Below are 14,088 nucleotides of genomic sequence, written 5' to 3'. Positions count from 1 at the left end.
TAAATTTCCTAAAGAACTAGAATTTTTTTCTTCAATTCTATGATTTGGGGATAAGTATGTATATGCCCGTGAAACTCATCACTACCATCAAGGCCATGAACATCCACGTGAGAGGAGACCTCTGAAATTTCCCTCTCACATGCTTTATCATTGTTTTTGTGTTTATGGTAATAGATAAAACCTACCTCTCAGCGAATTTTCAGTGTACAACACAGCACGGTTAGCTGTAAGCACTAGGCTGCATCGTAGATCTCCAGAACTCTCCATCTGGCATAACTGAAACGTTGTACCCTCCGACTAACACCTCTCCATCTTCCCCTCCCCACAGCCCCTGGCAAACACCATTTCACTCTTTGCTTCAATGAGTTTGACTTTAGATTCCACATATAAGTAGTATTTGTCCTTTTGCGACTAGCTTTTCTCACTTAGCATGAAGTCCACATCCATGTTGTGGCAATTGCAGGATTTCCCTCTTTATTCTTATTATTTTTTAAAAAAATTCTTTATTGTTTAAAGTATTACATATGTCTCCTTCTCCGCCCCCATTGATCTCTCCCAGCTGTTCCCATCCCCTAGGACATGTCCTCACCCCCCTACTGTCTGTGTCCATGGGTTATGCTTATATGCATTCATACAAGTCCTTTGGTTGCTCTCTTACCCCCCTCCCCTATTATTATTATTATTATTGATTTTAGAAAGGGAGGGAGAAAAACATTAATTTGCTGTTTCTTACTTATGCATTCATTAGTTGATTCCTTTTTGTGTCCTGACCAGGGATCAAACCTGGGGTATCAGGATGACCCTTTAACCAACTGAGCTGACCTGCCATGCCAGGGCCCTCCCTCTTTACTAAAGCTGAATAATATTCCATTTTGTGTATGTACCACATTTTCTTACCCATTCATCTGTCAATAGACATGTAGGTTATTTGCATACCTTGGCTATTATAATAATGTTATAATGAACATGGGAGTGCAGATATGTCTTTGAGATCCTGATTTCACTGTTTTTGGATAAATACCCAGAAGTGGGATTGCTAGATCATATGGTAGTTTTATTTTTAAAATTTTTGAGGGACCTTCATACTGTTTTCCATAGTAGCTATAAGAACTGTAAGTTCTTTCTATGAGATCCCTTTTCCTCCAGTATCTACAGACGATGCACTCAGTATCTCACTGTTTCTTTTTTCTCTCATTTTTTTCATTGTTTCTTTAGCTTAAAGGGTTACTTCCAGAATGTTCCTCCTCATATAAACGTCATCATTTAAGTGATGAGTTTATCCAATATGATGAAACTGCCATAGTCAAGGAGAGAAGCAGTCCAGAACTCTGAATTATTAGCTGCTGCCTGTTTTCTAAGGCAGAAGGGAGAAAGTCAGCATCTGAGCAAGGCCTGTCCTTTGGCCTTTACCTCTGGGATCTTGATTCCTTTTCCATGATTCCTCCCTACCAGACTCCCAGATTCCTTTAGATCAGTTCTCAACCTGTGGGTTGTGACCCCTTTGGGGGTCCAATGACCCTTTCACAGGGGTTGCCTAAGGCCATCGGAAAACACATACATAATTACATATAGTTTTTGTGATTAATCACTATGCTTTAATTATGTTCAATTTGTAACAATGAACTTGGGGGTCACCAGAACATGAGGAACTGTATTAAAGGGTTGCCGCATTAGGAAGGTTGAGAACCACTGCTTTAGGTTAACAGAAATGCCCAGGGCCTTCTCTTATCAGCCTTTAACTTCATGCCCCCAGACTGATCATCCCATGGCTGAACCTGACCCTGAACTTGTCAACTGGATAAGGAAAAGCACTTAGGTTTATTATAGTTTAAAATGAAGTATCTGGCCTTGGGCAGGTACAGAAATACTCTGCTTCTGAGGAAAACCCTAAAGGTTCTGGGAACAGACCATTAGGTGTCTCCTTACTGCCCCCGCCTGGTGAAAGTGGGGACTGCTGGGAGGAGAAAAATAAAGCTAAAAATGTAAATTCAATTCACGCCTACCTGAATTATTTAAAGATCTGGACTTTTACCCTCACAAAGTTATAGCCTTCCTTTCCAATGAGAAATACAAGCGAGATTTTTTTTTAAAAAAAATTATTTTTACTGATTTCATAGAGGAAGGGAAAGGGAGAGATGAAAACATCAATGCTAAAAGAGAATCATTGATTGGCTGCCATCTGCACGCCCAACACTGGGGATTGAGCCAGCAACCTGGGCATATGTCCCGACCAGGAATTGAACGATAACCTCCTGGTTCATAGGTCGACACTCAACCACTGAGCTGCGCTGGCGGGGCTACACCTGTAATTTTAATGTCCCCTTAAAATACCCTCATTTTACAAGTGTGTGAAAATCCCTGCCCTCCCTACCATAAGACATTTATAAAAGGATATGTTTAAGTTTATGATTATTAAAAGAGATGAAGGAAATCCTTGAATACTTCTAATTGTTATCTGCCTTTTTAAAATTAGAGGGGTGTTGGGTTTAAGATTTTTTATTTAAGATCCCATGGGGAATTAAAATAGTAATTTCTCCTTAGGTAAAGAGGTAATTTGATGGATTTTGCTAGTTTTTTAAAATAGCAATTAGGACTACTTGGAACTGCCTTAAGTAGTTATATTTAGTAATTGTGTGAATATAAAATATTTTTAGAACTATTGAAACATAACATTAGTGGAACGTACATTATCACAAGAATGATTATTTCTTTCTCCTTCAGATTTTGGTATTTACTCATTTCTTATTAAGTTGGAATTTTGAATATCATTTCAAATTTACCTTAATCTTCAAGTAATGTGCTTAGTTTATCTAAATATTGAAAGTGACCTTGAAGACAAATGTTGGAACAGAATTTTCAAAAGTTTCCCCCAAATGTATAAGTTAAAGAAAATGATTTTTCCCCCATAAAATATATTTTTATTGATTTCAGAGAGGAAGGGAGAGGGAGAGATAGGAACATCAATGATGAAAGGGAATCATTGATCAGCTGCCTCCTGCTTGCCCCACGTGGGGGATCAAGCCCAAACCTGTGACCTCCTGGTTCATAGGTCGATACTCCACTGGGTCATGCCAGCCAGGCAGAAAATGATTTTTTAAAATAGTCATATTTGAGCAGCTAAGAAAAAGGAGCATGACCTAAGAAAACCTTGGATGAAATTGTTCAGGTGTTGTTCACACTTAAGAAAATGTCATCATGCCGGAACCGGTTTGGCTCAGTGGATAGAGCGTCGGCCTGTGGACTGAAGGGTCCCGGGTTCGATTCCGGTCGGGGGCATGTACCTGGGTTGCGGGCACATCCCCAGTGGGAGATGTGCAGGAGGCGGCTGATCGATGTTTCTCTCTCATCGATGTTTCTGACTATCTCTCTCCCTTCCTCTCTGTAAAAAATCAATAAAATATATTTAAAAAAAAAAAAAGGGAAGCGCTAACCCCAAAAATATTTAAAAAAGAAAAAGAAAAAAAAAAGAAAATGTCATCATATGAATGAGAAATTGTAATCAATTCCAGATTGAAAAATGCCCCCTCACTCCCCCCGCCCCCCGCCCCAAATGCCATTCATTCCCTCCTAAGAGGAGTAGGTATGACTGTAGGTCAGGTAATTTGGTAGCAGATTTTAAAGTTCATTTAATCCATTCATGCACCAAAAGGAAGCAAACATACTTGCCATTTTCCTGCAACTCTGCCCATTCTCAGTGTTCTCTGCAACTACAGGACTACTCATTGCTCCTAGGAAAGCCAGCCCTCCCCTTGTGCATTACCTCCCATCCTGCCTGGACTGTTGTAACCTTGTTTCAGCAATTCTTCTCTGTCTTTGTTGGTTATCCCCTACCCCCAATCAACATACAAGCATCCTGTTATTTCCTCTGTCTTATAAAAGCCTCCTATTGATCCTATTTCTTCTAATTATCACTCACACATTTCTCCATCCTTTTGCAGAAAAACTTGAAAAAAATTGCATACATTCACTGTCTCCATTTTTTCTCCTCTAATTTTGTCAGTCAATATTTTACACTCATCATTTCACTGAAATGGCTCTCATCCAATTCACCAGTGACCACCATGTTCAGCATCCAACGGCTGATTCTCACTTCAAAACTTACGGGACTCAGTGAAACAAAGAAGCAACTCCCTCCCTGCTTCTTCTCAGCCTCATTTGCTGGTTCTTCCTTATTCACTGGGCTCCTAATTCAGTCCTTTGATGCTCTTTCTATAAACACTACTTTCCTCAGCAATCTCCTCCAGCCTCATGACTCTAAGTTCCTTCTGTAAACTGTATCCCAAATCTGTGTCTGCCCTGTACTATCCAATAAACTCCAGACTGTGTGCATCTAGCTGCCTACTTCACATCGTCACTAGGATTTCCGGATTTCTAACAGACATCTCAAAACAAAATTCCTGATCTTTCCCCTAAAGATCATGCCCTCCCATAAAAAACAGGTATGTCCATTTCCTAACCATTGGAAAGGGTGAGTGTGACCTTGTTTTGAAAAAGGGTCTTGATAGATATGATTAAGATGTGCACACACTGCCTGTGGAGAAATTCCTTGTGCAGATTGTTAAGCCCTCGCCAGCTACCTACTGCCTTTCTTCCAACTAGCTGAGAACCCTCTGCTACCATGAATGCTTGCCTGCACCCCCTCTATTTCCCCTGTAATCCTGATTTCTGGGCCTCATCCTCCGGAAATTCTGTTTCTTTATTACTAATGTTGTGGCCCCACCCCATAACAAAGAAACAGAATTTCCAGAGGATGAGGCCCAGAAGTCAGGGTTTTAAAAAGATTCCCAGGTGATTCTAATGTGCAGCCAAGGTTGAGAACCACGGCCTTAGATGCTTCTTAAGGACCTAATTTGTGCAAGGCTGTCTACAAAATACAGGGGAAATAGAGGGGGTGCAGGCAAGCATTCATGGTAGCAGAGGGTTCTCAGCTAGTTGGAAGAAAGGCAGTAGGTAGCTGGCGAGGGCTTAACAATCTGCACAAGGAATTTCTCCACAGGCAGTGTGTGCACAGAGGGGAGAGAGTGGAACCAGGGACTCTGCTGGGGAAAGAAGGTTTGTTCTAAAGCTAAACTGCCCAAGAATGAAGGGACCTAGCCATCTCCCAAGAAAATTTTGTGCTTCCATGGCCCTTCATGTATATTTCATTTTTCCATTAATTATATTAACATATTTAAAAATATAACAAATATTTAAATGGTTCAGTGTTTTGTGATCAAATACATATGCAGTGGGAAAAAATTGAAAATACAGAATTTTAACAAACTCACTCATGCTCCTAGTCTTTAGAAGAAAGTCATTTAGATTTTTGTGCATTTTTCTGCATTCATATATACTTGGAATACACGCATATATATAGTTTATAAAATTGGTATTTTTTTTTGCCTTGTATTACAGCATAAGAATCTTACCATCAATATTCTTTAAAAACACCATTTCCTGGGTTGTAGATTACAGATTATTTTTTTTCTCCCTAGCTTTACTGAGATGTAATTGAAAAAATTATAAAGTGTACAAGGGGATAATTTGATATATGTATACATTGTAAAATGATGACAAATTAACATATCACCTGTTATCTGTGTGTGGTGAGAACTCTTACGATCCACTCCCTTAGCAAATTTCAAGTGTATGCTGCTATTAATTAGTTGCCCTACTGTACAGAATTTACTCATGTTTTACATGGAAGTTTACAGGCTTTGACCAACATTTGCTCATTTCCCCCTCCCCCAGCCCATGGCAACCATCTCTACTCTCCATTTACAGACACAGTAATTTAAAATTTTTAATTGTTTTTCAACCATTTGACAGTAATCATGAGCATTGATATGAAAGCTCTGGATTTGATCTATTTTAAAGCCTTAGCCAATTATGTAGGAAAGGAAACAATCCTGCCCTGGCTAGTGTGGCTCTGTTGGTTGGAGCATACTACCATACTCAGAGGTGGCAGGTTCAACTCCTGATAGGTCACATACCCAGGTTGTGGGTTCAGGGTACATACTAGAGACAACGAACTGATGTTTCTCTCTGTTCCTCTCTCCCTAAAAACAAACAAAATAATAAACATATCCTCTCCTGAGGATAAAAAAAAGAAAAAATACATATTGCTTGCACAGTATTTCAGTTTCTTTTCCTGGATTGAATCACAATAAATACTTCAACACAGCAAATAAGCTTAACTTTGATGTTCCTTGGGAAATACCTCCTGTTGCCTGAAGGAATTGACCTCACCAGGGCCCAACCGCTTCAGGCTGTATTCACTAATTCTCTGCATTCTAACAAACTGCATTTTTGGATGCAATTATCATAGGGCTTACAGAAAATAAATCACTATACCAAGATAAACACACCTCAATGTGAAGTTTTAAAATGCTTCCAGGAAGCCAGATAATGGTCTATTTATTAATAGCTCACTTAAAGATATTCTACATGGATTTTATCAAATACTATGGTCACAAATACTCAATGACAATCACCCGATTCTTCAAGGATCTTTCAAGACACTTGGGCTTTTTTGCTTTGCTGGGCCCAGATGTCAGTAAACAGAATGGTCAGTATGTAAAAGAAAAACTCCTGGAAGAGTATATTTTAAGAACAAGTTCACTTTTCTTCCTTTCTTTGCCTTTCCCAGCCCTCTGCACCATTCCTTTCGTCCTGTGGTTCTGACTTTAGTGGATAGCCACTTAGGGTGCTTAAGAGAGTCCCTAGTCCCATGCTCCCCATATTGACTGCAGATCTGGGGTGGAGCCCAAGATTTTGCCTTTGACAAGAATCCCCAAGGGATTCTAACACAGGTGAGCTGGACCTGGTTGCTGAGAAACACTCTTTAAGAACAGCTCTTCCTCCTGGATCACGTGAATGACACCAACCTCTAATTACCCAACATTTTATCATATATATAAATCTTCTCAAAGATAATTTCCTCAAGCACATCTTGATTTCAGTAGACCTGCCACCAAGGAAATCATCAGTCTTCAAGACTTGATCTACATCGAAAGTTGTTCAGATTTAGGCATCACTAGTGTATTAAAAAAAAAAAAAAAGTTCGACAGCATGTTAATCTCAGAGGTTTCCAACACATTTTATTTTGCAGACCACTGGATTGTAGTTGTTGAGGACCAACATCTGTATAAATCCCTATAAAATGTCCAATTAACTTCAGTTCTGTAGCAGCCTCTCAGGTACTGCACACCAACCTATGGCTTGAGCTCGTGACACATGCCAGACAGGCTGCTCTTGGGCTTCCGAAAGGGCGAGTGTCCATGGTAAAGCCTCTTCCAGGGCTTGCTCTCCCCAGTGGCTGTTTCCTTTGGCAAGAAGTTGATGGGTTCACATGGCTCTGGGGCCTGTATGCGGGAAGCATTTGGAAACTTGCAGCGAGGTGGTGCTTGTTCTCTTATGCAGACACTTGAGGGGTCAGTGCACTTGTGCTTAATGACAGGAATCCCTCCAGACCGCTTAGTAGGTTACAATATACGGAAGCCTATGCTTCTAGGTAACACAGATAAACACCTTTTTCAGATCGCCTATTTTTTCTAGAACTACAAAATTTAATTCAAGAAAATATAGGTCCCATGAAAGACTTAAAAGTTTTATAAAACTAAAATCTAGTTTTCCCCAATAAATTGTACTTTAGCCAAAACCCTCCCAATGCTTCTAAAATAATACTAAAAGGGGAATCTGTTATACAAGAGCAATAAAAAAAATTAAATATTTACTTGAATAACAAGTTGAAGTTCGAGCTGCAATGTTGGCAATGCAGACTTTTAACACATCACAAAAAGCGTGCACAAAATAGTTCTGGCGCAAAGGACAAAGTAATGCTCAGAATCAGGTTAAATAGCTGCTGATTTTAAGAAAACAAAAGGCCTGAAATCACTATACAAAATATAAAATGTATTATGCACTACCATCCACAGAACAGTCTTTATTATTGATTCTATTTAAAAATTATTTGTGTAATTATATATTGAATTGTAAATGAATATTATACATGAACCCTCCCCCCCTTTTAGAAGGCAATTTCTTGTTGCACTATAGAACATCTAATTACATTGCAAAAAGTATCCTGTTTTTGCTATTGATAAAGAATGCAGTTAATGACATTACTGTAAATATTAGGAAGGCTACAAAAAAGAAAAAAGAAAGACAATTTCCTTTTTATCTTCTAAGTGCTTTCCATGCAGAGTTAAGCACCTGCCTTGTTTAACTGAATGCATATTGGGAAACATCCTGGGTCAAAGAGATGCTCTTGAATTAGACGACGAACGAGGCTTTACAAATCAAAACTCAAAGGAATCATGCAACCTTCTAGATACTGGGATAGCACTGTGTCACCAATTCCATCTTTCCAGAATACCTTTCAAGACACTTAAAAAAGATCAAACTGATGATAAATATACATGAAATGAAAGACACAAACTGCAATTTGACACTACAACTGGTAATGTCTGTGCTATGTGAAAGCACCTTTAAAAGAGCCTATGCGGCAAGAGATAAGTGTCTAAAGATTCAAAATGAATCAACAGTATTGGATAACAATATAATTCTCAACTCAGAAGCTGCCTCAAGATTAGGTGCATCTTCAGTTAATGTAACAGGAAAAAAAGGCAATGGATTTTATCTTATTAATTGCATCCATTCACAAATAGACCTCAGGTCACCAGATGTGTAGACACAATGAGATTTTGTTGTTGTTGTTTATAGTCTTTAATTGAAATGCTGATAAAGGAAATAGATCTATTTAAAAACAAAACCAAATAGCTATTTCGGTCTAGATTAAGAGGTGGCACCAGGTGTGGGATTCACATTTTGAGTGGCCACCTGTGGTGCGACTTCGATGATCCGGGGTTTGTCTATGATTCTGGCTGTACGGTTGCCCTTCTCTACGATCCCAATAATCCATGCTTGGTGACCTTCACCATATTTGGGAGACTTTATCTCTGCACAGAACCGAGCTGCTTGCTCACGTGGTAAACAGATTAGAAGGCCTCCTGGCAAAGAAAAAATGATTATCATTAGTTGTGATGCTCTGTGAGCAGTTTCTCCGTCACTCTTTCCAAAAAAATCTTGTAGATCTACGCTCAACCAAGAACTTCTATCTTCAAGCTGCCCCTTCCAATGAAGCCTGTGCTGTTCTGCCTTCATCTATTCCAGATTAAACTGTAATTAAACTGTTTCTTGGAAAACTTCTATAATAAAAAACATATACACAATAACAAACTTTAAACTGTGAAGATGACTTACTTGTGAACCACTGCTGTGTAGGAGTAGGTGTTTGAGGCCTCAATCACATATGTGGTAGCTATTTTTTCCTACCACAGGGAAAGAAATACTTAAAAACATAAGCTTCCACCTGGCCGGTGGAACCAAGTGGTCACGGTTCAATTCCAGGTCAGGGCACATGCCCAGGTTGCAGGCTTGATCCTCAGTAGGGGGTGTGCAGGAGGTAGCTGATCCATGATTCTGTCATCATTGATGTTTCTATTTCTCTCTCCTCCTCCCTTCTTCTCAGAAATCAATAAAAATGTATTAAAAACAAGTTTCCTTTTTAAAAAATCCTCACCTGAGGATATGTTTTACTGTCTTTTAGAGAGGGAGGGAGAGAGAGAAACATCAATGTGACCTCCTGTATGCACTCTGATTGGGAGTGGAACCCACAACCTAGGTATGTGCCCTCACCAGAACTGAACCCACCACCTTTCGGTGTACAGAACTCTGATCCAACCAACTTAGCCACCCAGCCAGGGCCTGGCCCCTAAGTTTTTGTTTCTTCAGTTTCTTCTGGGATATCTTTTTCTCCTGTGCAACCTCCTCTTCTGGTTTAGGAACAATCTGCTCTATAAGTTCTGCACCCCATCTTGGGAGCTTTGTTCACCTGGATGTGCACAATTACCAGAGATTCCACATCTAAACCCTTAAGTTCAGCATTACTCTCTGCACTTTCAAGTATGTGTGGCAAAAATTCAGCACTCTTTATGGAAAGTGAACGTGAAGATTTGAACCTCTTGATTTGCACCGTTTTGTGGGGTTTTCTGGGAGAAGTGAATAGTGAACCATTTTTAGAGGTCACCTTAGGCCACTTTTGGGAAGAGGAAGCAGACTCTGCTTCTTTCTTAAAGACAGGAGCTTCTATGAAACTGAGAGACTTACCAGAGAACCACAGCCCTTCTGCAAATAGGTCATACAAGACTGACATGTGCGCAGGGCTTTGTGGTCACTGCCTCTGGCTGCACTCCAGAATCTTGAGAAGCTGTTATAATTATTGATGACCATGCCCACCTGTCTGACTGAACTGGGTTTCCTAGGGAACAGGTCTAGGTGTGTGTGTGTATATTTTTTTAATTGATTTTAGAAAGAAGGGGGGAGAGAGAGGGAGGGGGAGAGAGAGGGAGAGGGCCAACCAAGTAAGAAATACTAATTGGCTGCCTCCTGCACCTGCTTCAACTGGGGATGGAACCCACAACCTGGGTATGTGCCCTGATCTGGAATCGAACTCGCCACCTTTTGGTATATGGGATGATGCTCCAACCAACTGAGCCACACCAGCCATGGCTAGGCATGCATAATCCCTAGATAATTCAACTCTTTTGCCAGGATAGGGAAATTACTGAGGTACAATAAATCCTCCATTTTGTGGACCTTGACTTAACAGACTTCGGATTTAAGGGACAAAATTTCTGGTCCGTATGTCATATTTGAAAATTAACACTCTGTTAATTTTAAAGTGCTTTAACTAAGATTTGCTTATAATTAAATTAACGGGTTTTTTTGTTGTTATTAATTCACTATTACTTTATTTCATTTTTAAAAATATTTTTTATTGATTTCAGAGAGGAAGGGAGAGAGAGAGAGATAGAAACATCAATGATGAGAGAGAATCACTGATCGGCTGCCTCCTGCATGCACCCTACTGGGGATCAAGCTCGCAGCCCGGGCATTCGCCCTTGACCAGAATGGAACCCGGGACCCTTCAGTCCTCAGGTCGATGCTCTATCCACTGAGCTAAGCCATCTAGGGCAATTCACTATTATTTAAAACAAATTTTTGCAAATAGGTCATACGTTGGGAAAAACACTGACATAAATAAATATTATATGTCTACAACTATAGTCTACATATTGAAATCCAAGAGTCATAGCTCATAAACACTTGGTGAATGACTAGCATGTGATCACACTGCATAGCACGTAGCATGACTTTATACAGCAGTTTTTAAAAAATAGTTTTATTGATTTTTAGAGAGAAAAAGAGGGATTGAAACATCAATGTTCAGAGGTAATCATCAATTGGCTGCCTCCTGCACGCCCCCTACTGGAGATCGAGCCTACAACCTAGATATGGGCCCTGACCTGGAAGCAAACTGTGATCTCCTGACTCATGGACTGACGCTGGGCATAGGCAGCCCAGCAGTGTTAACATGTTGGGGCCGATGTTCCCATGTGTGCTAAGATGCCCCAGCCGTGAGCATCTGTTTACTCACAGTGACTGGTGAATGTACACACTCACTAGACCCATTCAGTATAAATTAAAAATTACTATAATACATATAGAAAACTTTTCTGTTAAACTTTTCATACATACTTAATTTTAATTACAAAAATCTATAAAAACAGGTAAACTGATTTTGTCAATTTTTCATATATGGGTTTGGAAAACCTACTTTACTATTATCAAGGAAAGAAAATAAAAATAAGAGACTGAAAAAAAAAAAGGATGACTTAAAGGATAAAATACAAGAGTGAAGGGGGGAGAAAAATGGGTCAAAAGAAAAAATGGCATTTTGGAAACATACTATACTATTTCACTGTTAAAGCAATTTTAGACTTTTTTTTACCCCCAAGGAAAAAACAGCCTGTTCAGTGTAAACTATGATTATTATTTTAAATGCCAGGTTTCCAATGAAAACTGAGTAGTGACTTATTTTTCCCCATAATCTTCCTTCTTCCCATTCTGTCACCAAACACAGGGAACAATGGACTTAACAAGACTGCTCCATCGCACACAGGATGGCGGGAGACTGGGAACCTACAGCACAAAGGGCTGAGAACATCTGTTGCTAAGACCACCAAGGTTATCAGCACGGACCTCACACAAAATGGGGTCATGCTCATGTGTTTGGCTTCTTCTTTCTCATGAAACTCTCCATTAGCCTCACTAATTTCTAATCCTCGGATTGGGGCCCAGGATCCTTGTACCTGATGTCTCCGGGCAGGTCCCATGCATGAGGCCAAACATGTTTCCGCAGGCCTTGCTCACAGCAGCCATCTTGGCCAGAACAGGGAGGTTGTGAATCACAAAGGACACCTCGTTCCTCTGCTGCTTAGCCAGGTTCTGTGCGTGGCCCAGAATTCCAAAGCCAGTGATGTCAGTGGCAGCGTGGGCATTGAACGTGTGCATGAGTCCAGCAGCTAAGAGACCAGAAAAGAAATTTATTATCTGGTGTAATAAATGGAGACTTTCTGAGAAAAACAAACAAAATCACCCCATCTTTCCTCAAGTCAAAATCTTAAATACACTTTGATCTCAAAATTCCTAATTGTCAGGGAGATTGGCATATCGAAATGAAAATGTAATTTTGAAAAATCAACAAAATCCATACAGAAATTGTAAAAGTTTATTTCAATTTCAACCACTTAGAACTATCAGCTGCTTCAATTAACAGTAACTTCTTAGTAAGCTAAAAAATCTGTATGGAAAAATTACAATCACAACAAAAGGTAAGCGTGTCTAAACCATCCTAAAATCAAAGAGGAGGACTTTTTTTTAAAGCACAACTTATTGATTTTTAAAGAGAGGGAGAGGAAGAAACATTGGTGCAAGAGTACATCAATCAACTGCCTCCTGCATGCCCCCTATTGGGGGATCGACCCAGCACCCCAGGAATATGGGCCCTGATCAGGAATCAAATTGGCAACCTTTTGGTGCCCAGGACAATGCCCAACCAACTGAGCCATACCATCCAGGGCAAACAGGACTTTTAAAGACTGACCTAAATTCCAGGCAATCTCGCTGTAAGTGGAAAGTTAATTTCTTACTTGAAAGGAAGGGGAAGGGAGAGAAATACCAAAGATGAGCATCACTGATCAATCAGCTGCCACCTGCAAAGCCCCTATTGGGAATTGAGCTTGCAACCTGGGCAAGTGTTGACCAGGAATTGAACTTCGACCTCCTGGTTCATAGGTTGATGTTCAATCACTGAGCCACACCGGCCAGGCTAATTTCTTATTTTCTAATTTTAAAAAAATTCTGTTTTTGGAGTTTTAGGTTTATAGAAAATTGAGTGGGAAGTGCAGAAGTTTCCATATACCCCCTTTCTCCTATTAATATTTACCATTAGTGTGGTACATTTGCTATGTGATGAGCCAATCTTGATACATTAACTGAATTTCATAGTTCACATTGGGGTTCACTCTTGATGTCTATACCAGTAGGTGTTGATAAATGCATATGTAACGTGTATCCATCATTACATTATCATACAGATAAGTTTCACTGCCCTAAAACTCCTGTGTTCCACCTATTCATCCCTCTCTCTTACTCTTGCTAACCACTGATCTTGTTACTGTCTGTAGTTTTACCATTTCCAGAATGTCATATAGTTGGAATTATGGTGCTTGGTCTTTTCAGATTGGCTTCTATCACTTAGTAATATGTGTAGGGTTCCTCCAAATCTTTTCATGTCGTAACAGCTCATTTCTTTTTAGCTGTCAATAATATTCCATTGTTTGGATGCACCAGTTTATCAATTCACTTACTGAAGGATCTCCTCTCAAGTTTTAATAATTATAAATAAAGCTGTGACAAACAACTTGTGCAGATTTCTGAGTGGACAGAAATTTTCCATTCATTTGGGTAAATACTAAGGAGCACAACTGCTGGATAATAGTATATTTAGTTTTGTAACCAACCGCCAAACTGGCTTCCAAAGTGGTTGCTCCATTTTGCATTCCCATCAGCAAGGAATGAGAGTTCCCATTGCTCCATATCGCTGTCAACATTTGGTATTGTCAGTGTTAGGCTTTTAAGTAGGCATGTAGTAGTATCTTGTTTTAAATTGCCATTCCCTAATTACATAGAATACCAGTCCTT

The 14,088-nt window shown here is 39.7% G+C and overlaps 1 protein-coding gene across 3 annotated transcripts in view; it reads right to left on the bottom strand.

Annotated features, from left to right (window-relative positions):
* Positions 1 to 7,055: 7,055 nt before the first annotated feature.
* The window catches only part of SEPHS1 (selenophosphate synthetase 1), a gene marked incomplete at its 5' end in the record, with an annotated part of 32,864 nt that continues 25,831 nt past the window's right edge, over positions 7,056 to 14,088 (bottom strand). For 2 of the 3 annotated variants that reach the window (XM_081095096.1, XM_081095095.1), the window contains 2 exons: positions 7,056 to 8,990; positions 12,195 to 12,407. In XM_081095096.1, the coding sequence (XP_080951222.1) occupies positions 8,776 to 8,990; positions 12,195 to 12,407 (428 nt within the window). In that variant the 3' untranslated portion in view covers positions 7,056 to 8,775. The remainder of the gene's footprint in view (positions 8,991 to 12,194; positions 12,408 to 14,088) is intronic. The other variant, XM_081095097.1, reaches the window with a different exon arrangement.

This window comes from Myotis nattereri, assembly GCF_964212035.1.
Source record: "Myotis nattereri genome assembly, chromosome: 1".
NCBI lineage: Eukaryota > Metazoa > Chordata > Mammalia > Chiroptera > Vespertilionidae > Myotis > Myotis nattereri.
Note: the sequence above shows the minus strand (reverse complement) of the source record. Positions and strands in the feature narration are given on the sequence as shown.